Raw genomic sequence first — 25,990 nt, forward strand, 5'->3', positions numbered from 1 at the left:
CACCAGAGTCTCTGGCTCTAAATCACACCCTTATTTTAGTTCTGACTCAGTCAAGGCTATCTCCCCGGACACTGACCTTCAGCTACACTGGGAGGGAAGTCCGTGGGAGTTTTTATTTCGCGACTAAGCTTAATGTGGGGTTTACTTGCCTCAGTAAGGTAAAAGAAAACCATGAGAATTTCAGCATAGAAGAACAGAATAAAAAACATTTTACTTGATTCAAGTGAAAACAATGAACCCCTTCAAATTCAAATGTACATATCTTTCACTGCCAGTTATTTTCTTTGTGACACAGAACATGTTTTGTGTAGATTTTACTGCATTAAACAGCATTTGAAAATACCAGGATGAAGCAGAGGAACTAAAAAAATTTATGTATACACACATATATACACACATATATACATATACACATACACACATACACACACATATATATTTTGCTGAATTTAAAAAGGTTTCCTCTCTTTCATTAACTTTTAATTTTGTGAAATGTACACAGAAAGGCAAGGGATTATTTCAGCTACCACAACTTAGACTTTGCCATCAGTGCAATGAAAAAAGTTGTGGAAATGATATAAGGTCAGGAGGTCAACTTCTGTAAGCTGGTGCTCATGTAACACCGCCCAGCTACAGCCAGGCTGGCAGCATCTCCCGGGGGTCTCAGTTGCTCCTCTTGTTCTGCAGGCTCCTGTGCTCAGCCTTCCTCTCTCCCCACAGAGCTCACCATTCTCTGTCATGGAATGAAGCTATGGTTTTTGAAAGCAGTTCACAGGGCTAAGTAGGAAGCTCTTTGTTCCATTCCTTACCTCTTCTCAAAAAGCGGTATTCTATACATCTAGCAATAATATATAAAATTACGGCAATTACCCACTTCGACAGACCCCTTGTGTCCTGTAGGAGGCAGCACTGGGATATTGCGGGGTGCTGGTGATGCAGTCACTGCCGCCTCCGTCAATCTCTGTCCTCTGTGAGCAGCACTGAGGCCTTGTCAGTAGAGGGTGCTGGAGAGATGCAGGAGGAAGAGGTGTGCTTCCCAGTCCTGCCTGCTCCCTGGGCAAAGCTCCTGCAGCACGCTGGCTTCTTCGGTGTCTAGCTCCCGCAGGGCATGGTGGCCAGCACCAGCTTCCCTGGCACCGGCCCCTCGAAAGTTTTGCAGCAGAGTGCCTTGGACCCTGATGGTGCATGCAGCCAGCAGCACCCACCCCTTGGCAGTCAGCTATGTAGGGGGTGCCTTGGGTGAGGGTCCTCACTGGGAACAGCCTTCCCTGGTACTCGAAAGGGGGATTTACAGCAATCTGTGCCAGCGACTTTTCCGCCATGCAGCGCACCCTGGTAGTGTGACCCTGGGCACGGAGGAGGGCTCCTCCCTGGGCGCTCTAACTCAGCTCTAGGGTCTGTGGCTGCTCCTTACAGCGGCTATTCCTATACTCTTGCTTTCTCTTCCCTTACTAGCCAATTCCTTATTACTCCAAAACCCTGTTAGAGTTAGTAATTCTATCTTTATATTAAACCTTTCCTATTCAAATTAGTGTGTGGGTTTTCTCTCCTGGTTGGACCCAGGCCAACAGAGGCAGCCTATATCAGGACTCTGCAGCTGATGGTACTTAGACCTTTTGGGCTCTTTCTCCAAGATCTCACTTACCAATTTAAACAACTGTATTTACATTCAAAACTAGGAAGAGACTGGGGGAGAAGTGTGTTACCAAGTAAAGGTACAAAATAAAAAACCCGTCAGTTAAATGGGAGTCTGGTTCACTGAACCCCTCCCCCCCCCCCCCCCCCACGGGTTCAAGCAATTCTCTGCCTCAGCCTCACGTGCAGCTGGGATTACAGGCGCCGCCACCATGCCTGACTAATTTTTGTATTTTTAGTAGAGACAGGGTTTCACCATCTTGGCCAGGCTGGTCTTGAATTCCTGACCTTGTGATTCGCCTGTCTCAGCCTCCTGAAGTGCTGGGATTACAGCCATTCTTTTTTTTTTTTTTTTTAAGATGAAGTCTTGCTCTTGTCCCCCAGGCTGGAGTGTGACGGTGTGATCTCGGCTCACTGCCACCTCCACCTCCTGGGTTCAAGTGATTCTCCTGCTTCAGCCCCCCGAGTAGCTGGAATTACAGGCACCTGCCACCATGCTCAGCTAATCTTTGTATTTTTAGAGATGGGGTTTCACCATGTTGGCCAGCCTGGTCTCGAACTCCTGACCTCAGGTGATCCACCCGCCTGGGCCTCCCAAAGTGCTGGGGTTACAGGCGTGAGCCACCGCGCCCAGCCACAGCCATTCTTTATTTATGTAAATGAGAGGCCACACATGGACTCACTGTTCAAGTCAGGGCCAGAAGATACAGCCACCCCACACCCCCAGTGTAGACCTCCCCATCCTGATGGCACTTTCTGGTCCCAGTGACATGTCTGGGGGCCACTCAATGTGAGCTCCTGAGTTCCTCTGTGACCTCAGCAAAGAGGCAAAGAGGGACACACACCCACTGGTCAGTCCTCAAGGAACAAGAGGAGAATAAAGGAACCGAGGCGGTCAGTGAACTTTGCTTTTGTTGAAGATGACTGGGAGGGTGCTAGGACAGCAGCTCCTCGGAGAGTCGCTGCGCTCTGCTGCGCCTGGCCGTGAGGGCTTCTGTGAAGCTTTACTGTGAGTGCGCCGCACGCTTTCCTGTCATGGTCATTCCTGAGCCTCCCTTCCTGTCACATCACTCCCACAATAGAATGAAGCAGCAGCCTGTTTTCTAAATAGTCCCTCGATTTCAGGACATCTGTGGTGAAAAGGACCATGTGTACCACTTAACACTGACGTGTGTGGCGTCTCTCCAGAGGTGTGGCCAGGACAAGCTGTCACATTCAGAAGGCACAGCTTCAGGGGCCTGAAAGCCAGCCCTGGGAGGGCTGGAAGATTTGCCTCATGCTAGTGGAAGGGGCAATGTTCTGGATGAGCTTCTTTGTTTTCTGAGGGGATTGGGAAAAATCTAAAATGTAATGCAGTAATAGTCTGGACAATTTCTGTTACAAAATGAGCTTTTAGGAGATGACATATTACCTCATTATTTCTTCTCTTTCCTCATCATCTACCTCTCCCCCAATCCTCATTGGTATAGATATTAAATTGAACAGCTGGCATGCTGAATTAACATGAGAGTCACTGAAAACTGAGTGCTGCATGAGAGCTGGCAGCTGGCACACCAGAGAGCCCTGCAGTCCTTCCCTGCCCCAGACATCCTGCTAGAAGGAGACCCCAACCTGACACAGGTCAGTTATTGCACAGACTTCCATGAGCTTTGCCTAGCCTACTTCCTCCCTCTCTAACCTCGCTGGAGTCTTTGAGGACAATGCTCCCTCCTCTTTCCTCTGAAGCCACAAAGGGGCCACAGCCAGCATCCAGTCCCCATCTCAACCACAAACCTCCAAGAAATACTACTTCTAAAGAACGGTGGTGCGCAAGAGAGAATCACAAGAAAAGCTTGGTGGGAGAACCGCCACAATGGAGCCCAGGGAGATGATTTCAGGAAATTTTGTGATTGAGGCACAAGGATGGACACACATACACAACTGTGTGAAAACTTTTTAACATTTAATTACTTAAATAATATAAAATAAAACTTGAATTTCCTGACTGTAGGGCAACGAAACTCCCTGCTCTAATCCTTTCATAAACAGCACTGGCACCAGGGATTTCAGTTCAGAATGGCAAACGTGCACCTGTATGACTCTGGGCCAATCCAGTCCTTTAATTCAAACCTTTCACCGACTATTAGTAAAGCCTAAGACAGAACAATGTCTTCTATGGCAGCTCATAAATAAAAAAGCAAAAATGTAACCAAAACTAACTTGGCACGAGGCCAAATTCATAGGCTGAGAAAACAGAACAAAATAACTGAGCTTCAAAGAGCTTAGAACCTATTAGGAAAGCAAATCAAACGGTGAAACTGAGAGTGGTTCAAATAAACTAATAAATACAGTGACTATTTGGACTATGTTTGGACTGAATATAAGTAGAAGAGGTCTGACCCTCTAATGATAGCACCTATGCTGGTTGTATAAAAAGTCAATAATTTAAGCCTATTTAAAAGCAGCAGTCATTTTTACTCTTCTATGTATGGCAATATTCTAACCTGTTAGAGACAAACCACCACATGACTATTTCAAGAGACAGTTTTATTCTTTTAAATAAAACTGCTCTGAAATACAGAAAATAATTCTGTGTTAAAAGAATACATAAAAAGAATCTCACCAAATCAATGAGTAAGAATTAAGATGCTGGCAAAAAACAAAGGGACAGAAGAGCAGGAAGCAATTCAAAAGGCAAAAGCAAATCTTCCACTGCCGTCATGATGAACATTAAATGTTCTACGTCAGAGCAGAGCAGAGGATACATGGATGCTTCCTGGAGTGGAGGGTGAAGGGGACGGGGGAGTCACCTGGTACACCTTATTAACTTGAGCACAAACATAATCAGAAGAACAATATAATGGCTCATGAGGCAATGTCAGTGCTTTCTCATTCAGAAATCAATGTGTACACTTGCTATGCAGGTACAGATTGCCTCTAAGTAATCTGCTTATATAAACAGACTTGTCAAGGTCAATTTACCTTCCTTTTGGTTTCATATTTTCATCTACATTTAAGTAGCCTGAGCCAGTATTTCAGTTCTCTGAGGCCACAATCCCAGGCACTCACGTACAGCTCTGCAGAAGCTGCTGAAGTCACGCCGCTACTCACATGTTGGTTCTATAGCAGTGTCTGCATCCCCTTTTACATTTTCAAAGCTGAGGAGGCACAGAGGCTTGTCTTTGGCTCGCTTACCATTTTCATTTGGCCCCAAATACCATTTTATGCAATAAGGTCTAGCACTGCCTGATAAAGAACAAGGTGTCCAGAACATCAGGACTCTGGCTACATTCTCCCTTGAGTTTTCCTTCACTGGTCATCACGCTCTCTGAGAACGCACGTTGCCTGATTTTCAGACACCTGAACCCTACATCCTATGCAGCATCAGCACTTAACTTTTAACATGGTGTCTTTCAAGGTGGAGAAGATGGCTGAACTCAGCAGATGAAATCACTGACACGAGCTACTTAGAAAGTAAAGGGCAATTAACTTTCTGCTTTTCAAACATGTGTGGCTTCCCAAAGAGTAAAAAGGGAAAGTATTAGCCGGGCTTGATGGCTCAAGCCTGTAATTCCAGCACTTTGGGAGGCCAAGGCGGGTGGATCACCTGAGGTCAGGAGTTTGAGACCAGCATGGCCAACATGGTGAAAACCTGTCTCTACTAAAAATACAAACATTAGCGAGGCGTGGTGGCAGGCACCTGTACTCCCAGCTACTCGGGAGGCTAAGGCAGGAGAAACGCTTGGACCCAGGAGGTGGAGGTTACAGTGAGCCAAGGCTGCACCACTGCACTCCAGCCGGGGTGACAAGAGCAAAACTACATCTCAAAAAAAAAAAAAAAATCTATTCTGTGAAGGAGGCATATATGCAAAGCGGCCCCAAATGTGAAGGAGCTGAGACACTAAAGAAGGAGGAAGACAAATCTAGTTTGTTGGTACTGGGTGATTTACTGAGGGAACTTACAGACAGAAGTGTGGTCTCGGTCAGCCACAAGACAGACAGATCTCTGCACCACTGCCCCCAGACCCAGGGCTTACAGACCATGAGGAAAGGGCATGCGTGCAGAGAACCCTCCAGAACATGGATGCTGTGCGCATCGCAGCCTGGAATCTGTGTGGCAACATCCAGGCTGACATGCTCTCACACTAGGGACAGTAAGTAAAGTAGTAATCAGGAGGCATTCAAAGGTCTTGAAGGAGGTTGATCAGAAGTCAACATGGCATGCTATAACAGATGTCTTAGAAAAAAAAAAAAGGCAACATGGCAGATTAGCAGCCAAGATGGAGTCCCTTTTGTTTCCACAGCATACAATCATTTGACATTTAAAATGAAACACAATAAATCCTCCTTGAGTAGGTCTAAATCTGTTAATATAAAAACATTCACTTCTTTTACAAATCATATTCAACTAGCAAAGGGAGAAACTCAAGCTCCTAAAAATAAGTGACTTGCAGAAGTCAATTACTAAGTAGTTATTCAAGACACTGGACCCAGTCCGTGGGCTATCCCCAGACTCTTCACCCACTCTACACCTATGTCTCACTCAGCAACTTAAAACAAGTATATTTACACTCAAAACTAGGAAGGGATGGGGGGAGGTAAATATTATCAAGTAAAGGTACAGAATAATAAAATTTTCAGTTAAATGAGAGCCCAAGTCAGTCTACCCCATTCTTTATATATCTAAGCCAGAGGCTAGAAGCGGACTCATTAAGTGTCCCACACTCTGTAAGCCAAGTTCATCCTGTCATAATAAATTTAAATTGTCTGACAAATCAAACGATTCCATCTCTGCTCCACAGAGGTAAAAGTAGTAACTTGAGATGCTCATTTTTCTGAATCTAATCTTTTACACCCACATTATCATTTTCACTTTCTAACAACATTAAGAAATACTGGTTTTTTTGTTTTGACACAAAATATGAAAGGCTTAATGATTACCATAGGAAGACAGACTAGATTAAGGTAAAGAATCCTACTTTTTTCCACCCTCCTCCTCCCACTCAACCTCCAAATTACTCGTATTAGAGCCACCGGTGGTGAAATCCTGGTGTGGCGTACATCCCAACAGACACACAGGCAGCTAGCAGCAGAGGGAGCCTCAGGGGCTTTGCTGTATTCCTGACTACTGGGATAGATGTTTGGATGGGGCACAACCACTGATAACCCCTAAATAAATGAAAAACTATAATGTGTTAGTTACATAAAAGGGAAATATTAAAACTGTGCCATTCATCATGATACATATTTCAAAAAATTTAAACCCTTTGATTACTGAAGATTTCCAACATATATTAAATGAGTGAGTATAACGAATCCCTCTGAACTATTACCCAGCTCCAAAAGTCATCAACTCGTGATCAATTTGTTCTATCTACTTATCAACCATAAAATATTTTGAAACAAATTCCCTACATTGTATCATTGGATCCCTGAGTTCTTAAGCTTGTGTGATATAATTAAGCTCCGATTTCCTATAGCAGCACAGTTAATCTCGAGGGAGGCTCAGTAGAGGGATGCCTGAATTCTACTATTTTTAAAAATCACACTTTTCGGCCGGGCGCGGTGGCTCAAGCCTGTAATCCCAGCACTTTGGGAGGCCGAGACGGGCGGATCACGAGGTCAGGAGATTGAGACCATCCTGGCTAACACGGTGAAACCCCGTCTCTACTAAAAATACAAAAAACTAGCCGGGCGCGGTGGCGGGCGCCTGTAGTCCCAACTACTCGGGAGGCTGAGGCAGGAGAATGGTGTGAACCCGGGAGGCGGAGCTTGCAGTGAGCTGAGATCCGGCCACTGCACTCCAGCCTGGGCGGCAGAGCGAGACTCCGTCTCCAAAAAAAAAAAAAAAAAAAAAAAAAAAAAAAGCCAAAAAAAAAAATCACACTTTTCAGTGAGGCAGGCTGTGTTCTGGTTTTCTTTTTCTTTTCTCTTTTTTTTTGAGACAGGGTCTCACTCTGTTGCCCAGGCTGAAGTACAATGGAGTGATCTCACCTCACTATAGTCTCAACCTCCCAGGCTCAAGCAATCCTCCAGCCTCAGCCTCCCAAGTTGCCAGGACTACAGGTGCATGCCACCACACTTGGCTAATTTTTGTATTTTTTGTGGAAACGTGGTTTCGCCATGTTGACCAGTCTGGTCTTGAACTCCTGGACTCAAGTGATCCACCCGCCTTGGCCTCCCAAAGTGCTGGGATTACAGGCATGAGCCACTGAGCCTGGCCTTCCCCTGGTTTTCAAATCTTGATCTCCTAAACCGAGACGCCTCTGCAGCTGCCACAGGACAAAGGGCGGGCCTCAGGAACGGAATCTGCAGTCTAGGCCACATAGCCTTCTCTCTTCACATCACCTCCATGGGAGAATCGCTGACTTTGTTTCATACACCACAATCCACAGGGAAATCCTGTCTGGGAAAAAAATGACTCTTTAAAGCTTCTGAATGGACCAACCCTTTCTTTTTATATTTGGAGGAAACTGGGCTTCAGAGAGGCCCAAGGTAAAGTTCCACTTCCTCACATGCTAACCAAGCTAATTAAAGGATGCAATGTCAAACACACACAGTAACCACCCACACCTTTTCTGGAGTCTCAAATGGAAAGTCTTCTATATAACTCATATTTGCATTTTTTCATCTGTTCTTGTGACAATCAGAAGCTCTAAAAACATTGACTGGCTTTCTGAAATAATCCAACCTCTAGCTATTTCTATTATGAGTGAAAGTTAACTCATTAGAGTTGAAAGAATCAATTTCAGTCTCTGTCTCCTCTCTTTCTTTATATACATCTCTGAAGACCATCCTAGGTTCATTCATAGACAAGAAACTTTTTTGGAAACAATCCTATACATCTTCTTTCCACCCAAACGTGGCTGAAACATTACAAATTAGAAGCCAAAATTTAAGTTGTGATCCGTTTCTAGTTCCATGCATATGAATACTTCTTCTCTATAACACTGTCATTTTTTCATTCTCATTATCTCTAATCAATTAGAATTCTGGCAATAAAATGTTCCATTTCCTCCCAATACCACACCACACTGGCTTCCTTTAAACAGCTGTAATAGCGGATGGCCACAGAGATAGACAAAGGTGATGGCAATACGTTTCTGTTGAATTGTACAGCTGCTTATGATGGACACCAAACCTATCGATATTGCTTTAAGCACATACGGTCAAAGCAGCATTCTGCTTTTTAAAAAAATACTTTAATGCAGTCCCAGCTACTCAGAAGGCTGAAGATTGCTTGAGCCCGGGAGCAAAGATCGTGCCACTGCACTCCAGCCTGGGTGAGAGAGCAAGACCCTGTCTCAGAAAAAAACAACAAAAACCTTCATAAAACTCATTACTGTTATATTTATCTTCAAAAGCTAATAAACTGAGGCTGGGTGCAGTGGCTCATGCCTGTAATCCCAGCACTTTGGGAGGCCGAGGAGGGTGGATCACTGAGGTCAGGAGTTCGAGACCAGCCTGGTCAACATGGTGAAACCCCGTCTCTACTAAAAATACAAAAATTAGCCGGATGTGGTGGTTCACCTCTAATCCTAGCTACTCGGGAGGCTGAGGTGGGAGAATTGCTTGAACCTGGGAGGCAAAGGCTACAGTGAGCCAAGATGATGCCACTGCGCTCCAACCTAGGAAACAGAGCAAGACCCCGTCTTAAAAAAAAAAAAAAAAAAAAAATTAATGGACTGAAGTGCCTTTTCACATTTTAAAATACATTAAAACATACTCTGCACTCCTCTACCTAGATAACAAGTGCTTTACTTTGGAGGGGTTTGAAAGGAGGTACAGTCACAATCTTGTCTTCAAAATCTCTACTTATGTTATATTGTATTACCTTTTTAATGGCTTTAAGTTTAGTTTGTAAAGAAAAATCCAAATACTGTATTTTGATTTCACTGCCTATTCAATAAATGATCCAATAAATTGCTTTCATAGCTCATTTCATTCATTTATTGATTCACAAATATTAACTGGAAATCCCTAGTTTAAACTGGTGCTAGTCACTAAGTGACAGCTAGAAATGACTCCTGGCCTCATTTGACAGTGACTGCACATGGATGGTATCTGAGCCATACATACTGAAGAGCTATGGGAGACACCGAAAGACAAGGGAAAAATTGAAAAGAAGTAACTAGCAGGAAAACTAGGAAAAGGCAGGGCTGAGGAGACAAGGGAGGAGAAAATTTTAAGAAGAAAGTATTGCTGCTGTCAAACCAAGAAGTCAAGGGAAAGTGACCAGAGCTGTGGTGAAGACAGACACACTGAGAAGATGGCCTTATGACCACAAGGGCAGAAACAGGAGCAAGGCACCTGCAAGTCAGGAACACTCAGCACTGTAGGCAAAGCCCAGTGCTTGGAAAGGCAAGGAAGCATCTCCCTTCAGGGTTCAGAGTGGGCATGGCCCTGCTGACATGCTGGTTTCTGACTTCTGGTGTCCCGAACTCTAAGACAACAAATTTCTGTAGTTTGAAGCTACACAGTTTATGGTACTTGGTGATGACAGCCCTAGGAAACAGATATAAGCATTTAAAAAAACATAAGGAGGTTCATATTTATGTGAAACATATTTAATCATTATTTCTAAAAGATTTTTTTAAAGTAAGAAAATATTCACTTCTAAAGTTTGTTTTAGTCACAGAATAGCCACTGGGTAGCACAGACATTGCTGTGTCTCTAAGATATACACATGTAGAATAAATAGTACTGTTTCCTTTTAATAACATCTATCCAAAGTCAGGTAGGTAAAGCACAAGTTTTGGACAACTGTCTTTTCTGACTTTTATAAGTAATTTATACCTGAGACTTCAAGATTTTGTTTGCTTTTTAAAAAACCAACAGGAAAGCAACCAAATTATTAATATTTTGGAATTGTCACAATAAATAAGTTAGATAATTTGATGTTTACTGACAACAAAATTACAGATTGATTCTGTTAAAGTGGAGGTTGGTTCATTCCTAAATGTCTCTTATAGCAGTGCAAAAAAAAAAAAACCAGAAAGGGATCATTATTCATTAACTTTTTACTTCTTATCATTCCTTTAACAGACCTGATTTTTAAGCATCAACACTGCTATTTTTAATTTCAGCATAAACTCCCTCTACTATAGTCATACATTGCTTAATAACAAGGATATGATCTGAGAAATGCATCGTCAGGTGATTTAGTCATGTGTGAACATCATAAATATATAAATGTTCACATAAACATACATAACCCTGGACAGTACAGCCTATTACATGCCTAGGCTATGTGGTATAGCCTGTTGCTCCAAGGCCACAAACCTGTACAGCACAGGACGGTACCGAATACTGTAGGCAACTGTAACACAATGGATTAAGTGTACATATAAAATAGCTAAAAATATTATAGTATAGTAGAGTAAAAATATGGCTTAAAAGATTAAAATGGTACATCTGCATAGGGCAACTTCCTTATAATCTTAAGAGATCAATGTCATGTCTGTAGTCTCTCGTTGACTGAAACGTTTTAGGCAGCACATGACTATATACAGAAATATTTTAGATGACTGAAAAATATATTTCCCTTCGGAAACTAAGCTTTCCAGAACTACTGAAAGAGAAAAGCAAAATAATCATGATCTATACTCTGGTAGATGCATCCCTCTCTTAGTCTTCTCTCAGTGTGATACTGTACATAAATAAAAAGTTAATAATTAAGACTTCAAAAGTAGAGTGTAAAGAGTTTAATGTAGAATAAAAGAGGTAGCTTTAGGCCAGTTCAGTTTCTCATTCCTTAACTCACTCAATGAGAGACAGATTCTGAACCTCGGTAGGTGCTAGACGCACAGGAAATATGGTAAAGTCTCTCGCCTTGGAGAATCCCCTCTCTATTATATGGGGGAGGGAGGTGAGAGGGGGTGAAGAGGGGACCTGTAAAACCAGTTATTACAATATAAGTATTTGCAGGTTACAATCAAACATATAGGAGAAAACACTATTAACTTTTAAAAAGCAACACTAGCAAGTGGTTTTTCTCTTTGCTGCAGCAAAGAGAAAATTCAATTAATTTCTTATTGTCCCATGTGTTTGCTCATTGTTAGGCAGACTAAACGTGCCCTCACTGAACCATCAAATAATAAGAACAGATAATATCACATAATAAGATGATAGCAAAACTGCAATTTTATCCCTATTGTCTAACAGACTACATTTCTAAAACTAAAATGCAAACATAATTTTTCAGTTAAAAGTTGGGCCGAAAAGTGATCGGCGAACTGCAAAAGACGTAAGCAAGAAACACACAGCCCAGGCTGAGCTACTCCAGCGTTGACTGAACTCTAGGCACTAACTTAGTTGAATCAAGGACAGAAACTGGTTTCATAACGATGACCAGCTTTATAGCCTTCAGTTCTTTCTCCCTTAAACGGGATCATGAGAAGTTGTGGGCCCACACACAAAAAAGCCCTTATTTAATGCAGTGCCTGGCCTATCACAGGGGTTCAATTAATGGTAATGTACTAGTCAGGAATACATGATCTGAGTTTTCACTCTCAAACCAAAGCAAGGACATTCCCGCAACTTAAAAATGATTTTACATGCTATATCTATAAAAATACGAGCTTGGAAGGTTTATTCTATAACCAGAAAGTAAAGGTTACATTTCTTTGCACTTCCATTCTTGGTTAACGTGATCCATCCAGGAATCAGGAGAAGGGTACTACTTCAAGGTCAACGCTGCAGGCAAAGAGGAAAAGGAGGTCTAAGAAGCCAAGAGCTCACTGCTGCAGTGTGGCAACTTCACATTTTCACTTTACTCCTAAACTATTAGGGATACAAATTTCAAACTGCATTTTGTTTGTTTGTTTTTTTTTTTTTGGATTCACATTCTTTTCAAATGGCTGACGTAGCCCTGATTTTATCCAGGCAAGATAAACCTAACTGGGAGGTGAGGGTGTGAGGAGGGCAGAAGCATGGCCGAAGGAACAGGGAAAAGGGAAAGCTCTAGGAGTTCTTATCTCAGCACTAGACCAGGGTCAGCCCAGGTTTTCCGTGAAGGGCCTGAAGGTAAATAAATTGTTGTCTTTGTGGGCCACATTGGTCTGTGTCACAAAACCACCACAGGCAACACACACAAATAAGCATGGCTGTGTTCCAGTAAAACTTCATTTGTGGACACTGAAATTTGAATTTCATGTATTTCACACGTGAAAAATATTTTTATTTTCAACCATTCAAAAATGTAAAATCCATCCTGAGCTTATAGGCCATACACAAAAGGCAGCAGGCCAGATTTGGCCTGAGGGTCATAGTTCACCTGCCCCTATATATATATATATATATATTTTGTTTGTTTGTTTGTTTGAGATAGAGTCTCACCCTGTAGCCTAAGCTGCAGTGCAACGGCATGATCTCGGCTCACTGCAACCTCTGCTTTCCAGGCTCAAGCAATTCTCGTGCCTTAGCATCCTCAGTAGCTGGGACTATAGGTGTGCACCTCTACACTTGGCTAATTTTTTGTATTTTAGTAGAGATGGGGTTTCACCATGTTGCCCAGAGTGGTCTTGAACTCCTGAGCTCAGGTGATCTGTCTGCCTCAGCCTCCCAAAGTGTTGGGATTACAGGCGTGAGCCACCTACCAGCCCCATATTTTTATTTATTTATTTAGAGACATAGTCTTGCTCGGTCACCCAGGCTACAGTGCAGTGGCGTAATCTCGGCTCACTGCAACCTCCGTCTCCTGGGTTCAAGCAATTCTCCTGCCTCAGCCTCCACAGTAGCTGCGACTACAGGCGCGTGCCACCAAGCCCAGCTAATTTTTGTATTTTTAGTAGAGATGGGGTTTCACTATGTTGGCCAGACTGGTCTTGAACTTCTGACCTCAAGTGATCCACCTGCATTGGCCTCCCAAAGTGCTGGGATTATAGGCGTGAGCCACTGCATCCAGCCACCAGCCCCTATATTAAGCTGTTTTGAACCCAACCAGGAGAAACTTGAATTTTGCACTGTTTCTAATCAGTTATTTATAGATCCCTTCCATCTGAGGCAGAGAAAAAGTGACTTTGAGAATTTTTAAAGGGCAGGAATTTCTCAGGTGTGTTTGTCATTCAGGTATCCTCAAAAAACAACTATGTTTGACTACAACATAATTTAAAAGATAGAACAGCTAAAGGAGTAAGTATATGTACGTGGGTTTATCTTAGATGTTATTTTGGGACACCAAAAACTTCAGGGAAAAAAGGGTCAATGCCTTGTCTGGGGCTTCCGACCCACCGGAACGAGCATGTCACTTGTGTCACTTCACTCTAACTGTAACCCCCAAACGCAGTGGGCAATGCTCCACTGTACAAAGTATGTGAATAAAGTCAGCTTCAAGTCATATTTAATGCTTTAAAACAAAAGTCTAGGAAGCCCAGTGTTTGTCATGCCACCTTTTACCTGCTTCAGTTTTGAATAATTTCAAGTTTGAAGCCAGAACTATTTTCATGTGTTACAGTGCTCTTTAAGCACCTGCCTCGCACGTTTCAGAGCACAGCCTTTTATTTAAACTTTAGGAGAAAAAAATGTTTTCTGGCAGTGGCCACGGCCAATTTTAGTCTCTGAAAGTTTTTTGTTAAGAGTCCACAAACATAACAAGAAATGAACACGTGAGTAAGAAGGAATGAGAGTTGGAACGGGTCTTATGCAATACTTGTGACAGAATAAAAGATGTTTGATAGCACATGTATTCAAAATCAAATAACTGCTCATGGAGAGAAAATCTGTGGTCATATTCAATATGCACAAACCTAGGTGGGTGTTCCTATGGCGAGGCCTGTGTCTTATTCATCACTGTATCTTTACTTTGCAAATAGTAGGCACTCAATAAAAACTAAACAATGAATTAACTGTATGGCACTATTCGCAAGATAACAATGCCACCCACCTCACTGAATTAGTAGTTCGAATTCTGTAAGAGAGTAAATAATGTTCAATAACAGTAGTTACTTTTATTCTCATTTAAAAAAAATAAACCAAGGCTTAAAAAGATTATACAACTTGTCCAGCTGAGTGACACTGAAACTTCGGTGTACCTAACTTCAAAGTCCTTATTCTCTCTGATTCCTATTAGCTCAGAAACCTCATTTAATCCTGAAAACAGGCTTAGTATAACTAGGGTAAAAAAAAAAATTACCTTTCTAAGCTGATTTAAAAAAAAATCCAGGGATAAACAGACAATGGTTTACCTTTCTTGGCTAACCTATGCTTCTAAATAAGGAAAATGATCATTTTCTCTACATTAAGGGACAAAAGTGGCAGAAATAAAAGTTCCGTCCATCACCAGATACCTGCATCACCAGAATGGGTGACAAAATATTTCTCTTTAAACAATTAGGCAATACTCAAGAATTACTCTTCCTCTTTTAATTAAATTCTAAGCAAAAAATAACAACAACAACTAGTTGTTTGAAAGAACATTGTAACTATGTAAATATATGTAAATAACTACCTCCTTGGCATTTACGTTATTTTATTCATGGGTACTTTGGCTATTGTCTGAAAATAAAGAAAAGGTTGGTTTAGAATATTACTTTATATAACTTAATTTTTTTAAAAAAGGAAATTCCTCCAAACCCCGAAATCTGATATTAAAACTGTTTTTGATAGATAACTTCACTCTTGGATCCATTGTAGACTGGAGTCTACCAATAAATGTTGGTTTCGGAGGTCACTTCCAATTGTCTCTCTGGTTAGCAATATAGAGCTCAATATTTTCACTAACCTCACATATAAAATTCATAACAATTTAAACTCTGAGACTTTTAAATTGTTTAATCCAGTCAATTCAAAGTTAATACATTAAATGTAACTAAGAGACACTTGACATAGTAGGCAATAAACTCTAATAATGTTAGTGTCAATAATAGTCCTTTAATGTTACCCTCTTCAAAAACTGGTGAGTCAACAATTTTAAAATAAATATGTCTTTAGCAAATTACAGTTCCTGTAGTATAGCTGTCTATGACAAATACAAATTTAATAGAGAATTTTTAAGCTCGTCAATCTGTCCTTACTACATACAAATAGATAATTTAAAATAAACTCTGGAAGTGAGTGTAGGAAAAAGAGCAATGGTACACAAAGTATAGATAATCTTCCCGCCATCTAATTAGTATATTCACACACTTAAATCAAGACCTCCAAATTAAAGTACTAAACAGTAAATGTAACCTAGAAAAAGGAAGTCTCTCTTTACTGCAGCCTTCTGTCATCAGTAAAACAGGAACATACTAGGAACAGAGAAAATCTAAACCCTTCAGTTAACGCGGGATTTTAACACATAGGCTTAATGTTGTAGAGGCTTTCAGAACCTCACATCTAAAATAAATTTTCAGTAGTTGCAACACAAAACTAAAATTGTGTTGTTTTAGGGAAATTCAGTTTGAAAGCCAAGAACTCTAACCTTTTTAGTTAAAGAGGTTTCCAGATTTTTGATGTCCTTCCTTCCTAGGCTACATTCAATAGTTCCATTGCATTCCTTTGTTACACCATTTCAGCAACAATCCCCACGACACCCCTCCCCCAACCCCAAACCACCACAAGCTACCCCCCTTCATCAAAACGCAGACAAAAACATGTTCCAATCAGCCAAAGAAAACTCTCTTTAAAATAAGGGGAAAAATTAATCGTTTTCAATTTAAAATATTACTCTGGTGAGTATATAATTTTTAAAGACATAACAACACTGCAGGTTTGGAGAAGAGGTAAAACAACTTAAAGGATTTGTGAAGAAATGGGCAAGTGTTCTGGTTTTGCACAGTTCCAATCAGTACAATCTTGATATTGTGTTCAGTCTTTAATTACAGACTAGAAGGTTACTTTTCAATGAGTACTTCCCAATGCTGCATCCACTTAGGCATGAATCCCCACTGCACTTACTAGATTAGATGCCTTGACCTTTAGCCAACCATGACTTTGCACTCACCTTAGCTCTTCCTCCGGTAATCCATTTACTCTCAAACTATCGGGACGATCTCGTCTCCTCCTGTAGAGACCTGAATGTGAAAGCTCTTTAAGCTGTAATGCAGTCATACTTCTCTCCACACATCAATTGCTGACACTTTAAGCATTTATGCTCAGCAGTGTGGCTGCCAGGGGAAAGCAATGTCCCTTGCCGAGGGACCTCAGCACACCTGACTCAGCCTTAGAAACCTCCAGGCAGGCCAGGCTGCTGAAGCACAGCTTCCTGTTTCTCACTGGTTGGTACACACCCTCCTTAGCAAGGCACAACTTGCCTTATCTCTGGGCCTTGCACCTTGGGAAGGGGGGAGTCGGTGACCAAGAAGGCAGGTTACTTATAAGAAAAATTTAATTGTTATGAATAATCACACCAATTCCTTTATAAACCTTGCCAGGACCACTCTGAACTAAAATTGGGCTAAAAAGCTCCAGTAAGGTAGTCACTAAAGAAGGGTCCTGCTGTTTTATTTCCCAGGAAATCCATTAACACTTCACAGGCAGTTGTCAGTTTAAAGAACTGCCTGGTTACAGTGAGCTCCTTAGGGACAATTCTCCTTAAAAAGGAGAGGAGGGGCAGAATTCTAAAGGGAAGCAGTCCAATTCCTCCCCCTTACCACTCTACTCCAAATTCTCTTCAGAAGGGAAGGAAGTGTCTTTGGTCCACCCACCCCTCATTAAATATTACTAAAAAATTCATAACTGAAAGGAAGACGGTTTCTTCCTTCATTCAGTGATTTTCCGAATCTGTAATTACTGGCTGTGAATAATGCCCTCTTGTAGTGCAGGCCACCCCGGATGACACAATGCTGTTGCCTTTAAGGTGGAATGGGTCCTATGTACCCTATATTTATCTGTACATCTGACCTTGGAAAGTGACAATGTTTAGGAAGGTTTTGGGTGTGGGGATGTGGACAATAGAGGGCAGGTTTGGGGCAAGTGTCATCCAGCTCAAAGTGATGCTACCCCACAGCAGGCACAGTGCGGCCCTCCAATCCACTTCAGTCCCGCTGGGAACATAGGACCACACCACAAACACAGGCTACCTCCCAGCAAGCTCTTAGCCAGTAGTATGACTGCATGGTTCTAGGAATTTCTCTCTGGGCAATTTATACCAGCCTCTTTTCCTTTAGAATCTTCTCGACAAGAGCACACAGAAATGGGTCTGATACTATTTTTACACCAAGAGTTAGAGAGTTAATATATTCCCATCTTTGAGAGAATCTGCACTATACACACAAAAATGAAGGCAACCCACAGGAAAGGGAAGTCTACATCTTACTCCTTCACTCAGGACATAGATGCTAGTTCCCCTGAGGGCTACCATTTGTTATGCTAGGTCTATGGCCCCAGGAAAAACAAGTGACTTTTCATAACTGCCATCCAAACACAGCACATGCTTTTAAAGATGCAGGGACAAAATTTACCATTTTTGTCACTACATTAGATTTAATGAGTGATGAAACACGTTTTAAAAAATCAGTTGACAGTTATATCTATCTCTGGAATGGCACACAAAACACTGGTAATACTGGCTGCTTCTGAGGGACCTGGGAGGATAGGAGCAGAAGGAAGCATTTCTACTACATACCACTCTACCTTCTGAACTTTGAATATATTGCCACTCAAAATCAAATAGAATTTAGAAGATTTAAATACCAAACAACTGAGTTTACAATAATAGGAACATTTTAATTTAGACCTCCTAAAGTATCCAATTCTTTTTTTTTTTTTTTTTTTTTGAGACAGAGTCTCCCTCTGTCACCCAGGCTGGAGTGCAGCGGCACAATCTCGGCTCACTGCAGCCTCCGCCTCCAGGGTTCAAGTGATTCTCGTGCCTCAGCCTCCCCAGTAGCTGGGACTACAGGTTTGTGCCACCATGCCCAGTAGAGATAGGGTTTTGCCATGTTGGCCAGGCTAGTCTGGAACTCCTGGCCTCAAGTGATCCACCCGCCTCGGCCTCCCAAATTGCTGGGATTATGGGCGTGTGCCACCGTGCCCAGCCTTCGTTTTTAAAAATCAAGACGAGTTAAAAAAAAAAAGAACAGAAATAACCACTAATCTTTCTTGTTTTCCCCTCACCATCAATACAGAATAGACGCCTAATGAATAAAACATAAATCAATTGTATATTCGTTGCAAATACAGAAATCCCAACATTAAATATGACCTGTCTCCATAGGAAATGTAAATAATTGCTTTCTTTTTAAAAGAGTTTTTTAAAAATTAATGCAGCTTGCTGACAAGGGAAAAGAACTTGGTGACTACTAAAGGTTAACCAGACAGGAAACACCTAACTGTGTAGGATGAATCCTGTATTTGATGAGACTAGTGTTAAAAGGATGTGCAGGGGTGGGACAGGGCGGGGAAGAGCGGTAACAGGGACAGTTAGTTACCAAGCCATAAAACAAACGAGCTGAAACAATTCTTGCCCTCTGACTTTTAAAATGGCTGTACTGCCGGGCGCGGTGGCTCAAGCCTGTAATCCCAGCACTTTGGGAGGCCGAGGCGGGTGGATCACGAGGTCAGGAGATTGAGACCATCCTGGCTAACATGGTGAAACCCCGTCTCTACTAAAAATACAAAAAACTAGCCGGGCGTGGTGGCGGGCGCCTGTAGTCCCAGCTACTCGGAGGCTGAGGCGGGAGAATGGCGTGAACCCGGGAGGCGGAGCTTGCAGTGAGCCGAGATCGCGCCACCGCACTCCAGCCTGGGCGACACAGCGAGACTCCGTCTCAAAAAAAATAAAAATAAAAAAAATAAAATAAAATGGCTGTACTGACAAACAGGAACTTCAGCAAATCAATGCTTATGTTCTGATGAAACTGCCACAACTGAGTAAAATTAAATTTTGGGCCTTTGGGGAAGGCCCTTTTAACCAGGATCTTTTTTTTTTCTTTTTGAGAGGGAGTCTTGCTCTGTGGCCAGGCTGGAGTGCAGTGGCGCAATCTCAGCTCACTGCAACCTCCACCTCCCGGGTTCAAGCGATTCCCCTGCCTCAGCCTCCCAAGTAGCTGGGATTACAGGCAAGCGCCACCGCGCCACCATGCCGGGCTAATTTTTTGTATTTTAGTAGAGATGGGGTTTCACCACGTTGGCCAAGACGGTCTCGATTTCCTGCCCTCGTGATCCGAGGGCTGGGATTACAGGCGTGAGCCACCGTGCCCGGCCTAACCAGGATCTTTTCACTGAAGACAGAGACAGAGACAGAGGACTGCTTTCCCTCCCCAGCACCCTTCAGACAGCAGCACATCAGCACAGGGAAGGGGGCAGATGCACCAACACCCAGCACACACAGCACGGCCGTGACAAACAGAAGGAGGAGGAGTCCCCATCTACTTATCCTTTCAAATGTACTTTCCCATGGAAATGGAATTATTAATTATGCCTGAATTCTCAGATCAGGCCAATTTAAAAGGCTTTTAAATTTCAAATAACTGTCTTAGCATGATTTTGACGGTACAGAGGGAGGCCTGTATAAATGCATTTTCTGTGGGTTTCCATATAGATATGTTTTTCATTTTAGCACTCTAAAAAAATCTTTGAAGGTCAGTCCAGACTCTCATTCAATGCAGAATTCCCCACCGTCATTTTCCCCATGGCCTCATCCCTGTACAATATCTACGACCTGGGATTTTGTCTCTTCATGGACACTTGCAGTGATGGGGAACTCACTACCTCATAAAACTCCTGGGGCTTTCCCCCATATGCCCCGTGGTTGCCAAGGAACAACAGTTCACAAAAACTGTGAATAAGACAAATTTGCCTTAACAACTGGTCTGGTCTTTGAACCTCATGACAACTTTTGTCCTTTTTTCCGAACTGTCGGGTTCTCCTCAAATCTGTACTTTGACTCCAGCGGATCTCACGTCCCCATCCCAGCTGAGAGGACTGGACTCCAGGAGTTCCCTGGATAGACTGTGCTTCCTCTCACTTTCTAGCCTTTGCACATACGGCTTGGTAAGACTGGAAGAAAGATCACTGGCAGGACTAGCTCCTGATCATCCCACTAGGACTCACTGCAAGGATCATCTCTTCCAAGAAACCTTTCTAAACCCCATACCCAACTTATCACTGCATCTGTAGGGCCAGGGACATGGAAGAGAGTCATGTTTGTTAAATAAGCTTTACGCTTTAGTTGTTCAACCAATTAATTTTGAGAGCCTAATCATTTTGCAATATGTTTGAGGAGAAATCTCCAGAGTTTTGAAGCTTTTTCATTTCTGCATGTAATACTCAATGTTACCTAAATGAGATTTTAAAAGACACACTCGTTCTACGGTTTTGGAAAAATTTACTTTCTTGGTGAGACTAAAACTCTGAAGCTTTCATATTTGTGGGGTTGAACAGTACCTTCCACAAGTATAAACATTTTCCATTTGTGATAAGAATAAAAAATTAGCCTGGATTTTTGCCTAAACTTGTCACAGTCCAGCTTTTAGCATCCTGTTGCAATTAACCCCTTCAGATATAAGAGGGTAAAGAAACCTAATTAAACATCAAGCTGTTTGTTAAATATGATCATTGATGAATCATCAATTATTTCTCGTATACAGAGTTAAGAAAGCTGCAAGCTGGTTTCCATGGCTAACTGGGGCTCATTGCCAGTACACTAGGTACTAATGGCCTGTAAACTGGTCAAGCAGCTGTACATTTCCAGGCCATTAATTTCCTTGTGCGACATAAAAGAAGAATTTTATGTTTTGCAGCTAACTTTGAACTTGATGGAAAGGAATAATTTTTAGTTTATGTTTTATCTCATAAATAATCATTTACAGGGAAAATCAAATTTTATCTAATAAAGCAAGAATATCCATCCATACTATGTCCAACACACATTCATCTGGCAAACATTTATTTGCCAGCCAAGCCGTATTCCTAAATGAGGCCTCTCAAGAGTGCTCTAGGCTATACATTTGAAGGAAGAACAGTGCTATATATCTGCTGCAGAAAAGGGTTCAATGATGTACCATTGTGAGTAGGCTCAAGGTCAAGCTAACTGGAGCAGAGAGTATGAGAAGGCAGAAGCAACTGTCCACAAAAACTGTTCACTGTGCGGAAAAAAATCTCCAAAATATGGTCCCACTCACAAGCAGATAATATTGCAACTGTCTATAAGCCCCTCTGAACTTTCTCCTTAATCAGGCTTCCTGGACCTCTGCCACATCTAAGTGGATAGGCTGAGCTGTCATTAAAGCTCATGTGAAGCCAGTGTGGTGGCTCATGCCTGGAATCCCAGCAATGTGGGAGGCCGAGGTGAACAGACGGCTTGAGCCCAGGAGTTTGAGACCAGCCTGGGCAGCACAGTGAGACCTCATCTTTACAATACAAAATGAGCTGGGCGTGGTGGCGAGTGCCTGTAGCCCCAACTATTAGGGAGGCTGAGATGGGGGGATCATGATCACTTGAGCCTGGGAGGTCGAGGCAGGAATGAGCTATGGTCATACCACTGCGCTCCAGCCTGGGTGACAGAGTAAGACCCCTATATACCAAAAAAAAAAAAAAAAAAAAAAAAAAAAAGTCATGAAAACCTGCCTGTGTCATTCTCATTCAGCAGCCTCTTCCACAACCAGTAACATGGGGTCATCAACAGTTTTCAATTTAGACCATTAATAAATGTTCTCAAAAGCCACCGATACAAAACGGCAAATTTTCCGGGTATAATTCCAGGTATATTCCCAAATAATTTAGAATGAAATTCTAAGTAACCTATCCAATCCCACACTTTCGAGGGGCCAAGGGAGAGTACAAGGTATGTTAGTGGAAGGATACAAGAGAGGACCAGTAGACATTTAGCTGACAGATCCACATTTGGAAACTTCCTTGCTGTGACTACCTTAGAAGTACACAGGAAGTCATTTAACTACCACAGTCCTCCATTGTTCCATTTGGAACAGAAGTGACTGAATTAGGTGACCTCCATGGTCTTCTCTGTAGGCAAACATTACTTGGTTTTCCAGACAGGATCTGTGCAACGTGACTCCCTGACTGAGCACACTTTTCTCCTTCGTCATTTAGTCAGAAATCTCATTCCTGAATAAAGTAGGCACACGTGGGCAGGCTCTGCACATTCAGCAATTCAACAGACATTTCCTAAAGGCCTCAGTGTGCCAGGCCTTTGGGGTGTGGAAGAGAACCCTGAGCAGCCTCTGGGCTCCCCAGATCCTTCTCCATGAACACCTTTTCTTTGGTCACAAAGCTGCTTGAGGATAAGAGCTCTAGAGTAGATAAAGGACCACAAAAAGGTATGCTGATCACCCTAGACCCAACATACACCCGACCTTGCCCAAAGAGAACAGAGGATCCTCCTCAACAGAGCACTGACCTTTCAGGGAAGGAACACAGACTAAAGCTTGCAGCGGGACTGCACTTTTCTTCCCTGAGGGCAAAATACAGGGTATCTCACTGAATGTAGTACACTTGCTTCTGGAAAACTACAGATAAAGCTAAAACTTCAGCACATAGATTAATTTTTCTTTCCCTAAATGAACTTGTTTTTAAAAGGAATTCTAGTGGTACTCTTCACAAATGAGAGCTTTTCTACAATCCAGATTTTCCCATAATTTGACTTAAAACAAGATACATATTAATGTATTGAAGTAACTTTTTAGATACTGTTTCTATCCATTCTGCCTGTCCACCACTATACATAGAACTACACGCTATAGATTCTAGTGTATCTATATCTGCTTAGCATATTTCTAAACCAAACTGTCATTACAAAAAAATCCAATAGGTGAAATACTTCTTTGTGAGAGGAGAAATGTAACAGTTACTTGCAAGCTAACAGTTCTGATATTCTGAAGACCAGAAAGAACAAAAACGGTTCTTCTCCCTACCCTGGAATTCAAGGGGTGTGTCTTAAAAAATAAACCACAATTCCTGCCCCACCCAGTATAGGTTCATGACTATAGCCAATACTGTCAACACATTGGCTTTCACTTCAAAATTGTTTTTACCAGGTTATCAAAATACTTCCCAGATTTTATGTGAAGCCTAATCTTAAAGGCAACAACACACATAACAAGTTGTATGGACACATTTCTGATATCTGTATTATCCCTTTATTTACTGTTATTTTTTCCTAACTCAGATATAAAAGTTCAATTCAATGATACAAATATAATTTAGAAATTTAAGGATATCTAGCACTAAAGACAAAAGTTTTTCAAAAACTTGTATTTCCTATATAGTGTTACTATGCCAGAGTGATTGATGGCAACTGAAAACGATAATGTAAACATGTATTTGGCATAAAAAGGTGTGTTCATGATCTACCATTGAGTGAAAAAAAAGACCATAGGATACAAGCTATGAGATTCCATTCCACATGAAAAGACCACATATGTATGTATCATGTAAATATGTCTGGCTCATGCTGTACTTCACCAGGTCTGTTTGTTGCTATGTCCACAAAGAATGTGGGGAGAAACGCTAGCAGGGTCGGTGCTCCAGCCTCCCTCCCTGGCCCTCTGCGTCCAGTCTGCCCTTCTCCCCTCCCTTCCTACACATCTCTGTGTCCACTCTCCTTGCTCTTCTCTCTGTCACCACCCTGGCTAGCTCAAGCTGCTATCTGTTCCCTGGACTGCCATGTGGCTCTGCACAGCTCTGCTGGTCCTCACCCTGGGGCCTCTGCTGCCTCAGAGAAGGAGTCCTAAGCAAACAGATGGGGTCTTGTCAGTACCCTGCTTAAGACATGGGCTAGGCCGGGCGCGGTGGCTCACGCCTGTAATCCCAGCACTTTGGGAGGCCGAGGCGGGCGGATCACGAGGTCAGGAGATCGAGACCATCCTGGCTAACATGGTGAAACCCCATCTCTACTAAAAATGCAAAAAAAAAAACTAGCCGGGCGAGGTGGCGGGCGCCTGTAGTCCCAGCTACTCGGGAGGCTGAGGCAGGAGAATGGCGTGAACCCGGGAGGCGGAGCTTGCAGTGAACCGAGATCGCGCCACTGCACTCCAGCCTGGGCGACAGAGCGAGACTCTGTCTCAAAAAAAAAAAAAAAAAAAAAAAAAAAAAAAAAAGACATGGGCTGCCCTTGGCTCTGAGGGTGAAGAACACTAGGCCCTTCGAAACATGCCACCTCCCGTGTCTCTTGTCTCATTTCACCTCCCAGCCTTCCCCTCAGCCACAGGATCAGGCCCTCTTGCTTTTGAGCCTGGTTTCTTGGATGAGATCCAGTGTTTCTGTCTCAGGAAGCTTGCCCCTGCTGTCCTGCTCGCCTCCCTGCTTTCAGCATCCACTCTGCACCCTACCTTCTACCACTTGACATGTTTCACATTACATATTCATCTGTGTGATTATATGGTTGATACCAGTGTCCCCTACTCGACTGCAGGCTCCATGAGGCCACTGAGTCTCTGCTGCTAAGAGCAGACCCCAGCCTAGGTTAGACGCTCACTAAAGGTTTGTGAGGGCCACAGCTGGGTTGGGGGCACACCAGGCACCCTTCTGTGTTGCCTCTTATACTTGGCTGACGACACACCCGCCGCATGTGACTTTTGCTGTTTTCTTATCCACTTTAAACCTGTGTTTCCAGTTTGGAAGGCCCGTGCCTCTGCCAGTCTCATCCCCTTGACAGGTCCTCACCATGCTCAGGCATCTCCTCCACGTGAACTGCCCTGCGCTTGCTCTCTCACCACCCAGACACTGCCTAGGCTTCCAGCCCCTGCCAACCACAGATGTCTTGGTAGACACTCTCCCAGATGCTGGGGAGGGTGTGGACACATTATGTTGCCTTAATCTTGTCCACAGAAAGGTAAGCGTTTTAAACCTACTTTGACTCTAATAATAAAGACTTTTATAAGTTTACAAAAGAAAAAAGCTAGGACACAAAAATGTTTGCTTTTCAACTATCGCAAGGACAAAAAACCAAACACTGCATGTTCGCACTCATAGGTGGGAACTGAACAATAAGAACCCTTGGACACAGGAAGGGGAACATCACACACCAGGGCCTGTCGTGGGGAGGGGGGAGGGATAGCATCAGGAGATATACCTAATGTAAATGATGAGTTAATGGGTGCAGCACACCAACAGGGCACATGTATACGTATGTAACAAACCTGCACATGCACCCTAGAACTTAAAGAATAATAATTTAAAAAAAGTTTGCTTCTCACTATTGTAAAGCTCAGTCTCTCAACTATTTATGTAACGTAATTATTACTAACAACTGAGGTTAGAGTACCTACCCAGCACACTATGTGTTGTTAACCTCCATCTCAACTCTGTGAGGTATGTATCACCATTATTCCCATTTACAGATGGGAAAACTGAGTCTTAAAGCAGTTAAATGACTTGACCAAACAATATAACCAATAAAGAGAGTGTGGGTCCAACCAAAGTCGATTTGACTAAAACAATCCTGTTTCAGTCATTAAACTGCACTGTCCCATGGCCTAAAACATTCTCCCCCACA

At 42.6% G+C, this 25,990-nt stretch overlaps 1 protein-coding gene across 12 annotated transcripts in view; it reads right to left on the minus strand.

Annotated features, from left to right (window-relative positions):
• The window catches only part of LIMS1 (LIM zinc finger domain containing 1), a 153,425-nt gene that overhangs the window by 50,848 nt on the left and 76,587 nt on the right, over positions 1–25,990 (minus strand). Inside the window, exon 1 of one of the 12 annotated variants that reach the window (XM_050753073.1) lies at positions 16,538–18,035. The exons of 10 other annotated variants lie outside the window; for them this stretch is intronic. In XM_050753073.1, coding sequence (XP_050609030.1) covers positions 16,538–16,644 — 107 coding nt within the window. In that variant the 5' untranslated portion in view covers positions 16,645–18,035. Of the gene's footprint in view, positions 1–16,537; positions 18,048–25,990 lie in introns of those variants that run through there. One more of the 12 variants, XM_050753072.1, reaches the window with a different exon arrangement.

The sequence above is a fragment of the Macaca thibetana genome, chromosome 13 (genome assembly GCF_024542745.1).
Source record: "Macaca thibetana thibetana isolate TM-01 chromosome 13, ASM2454274v1, whole genome shotgun sequence".
Classification (NCBI taxonomy): Eukaryota; Metazoa; Chordata; class Mammalia; order Primates; family Cercopithecidae; genus Macaca; species Macaca thibetana.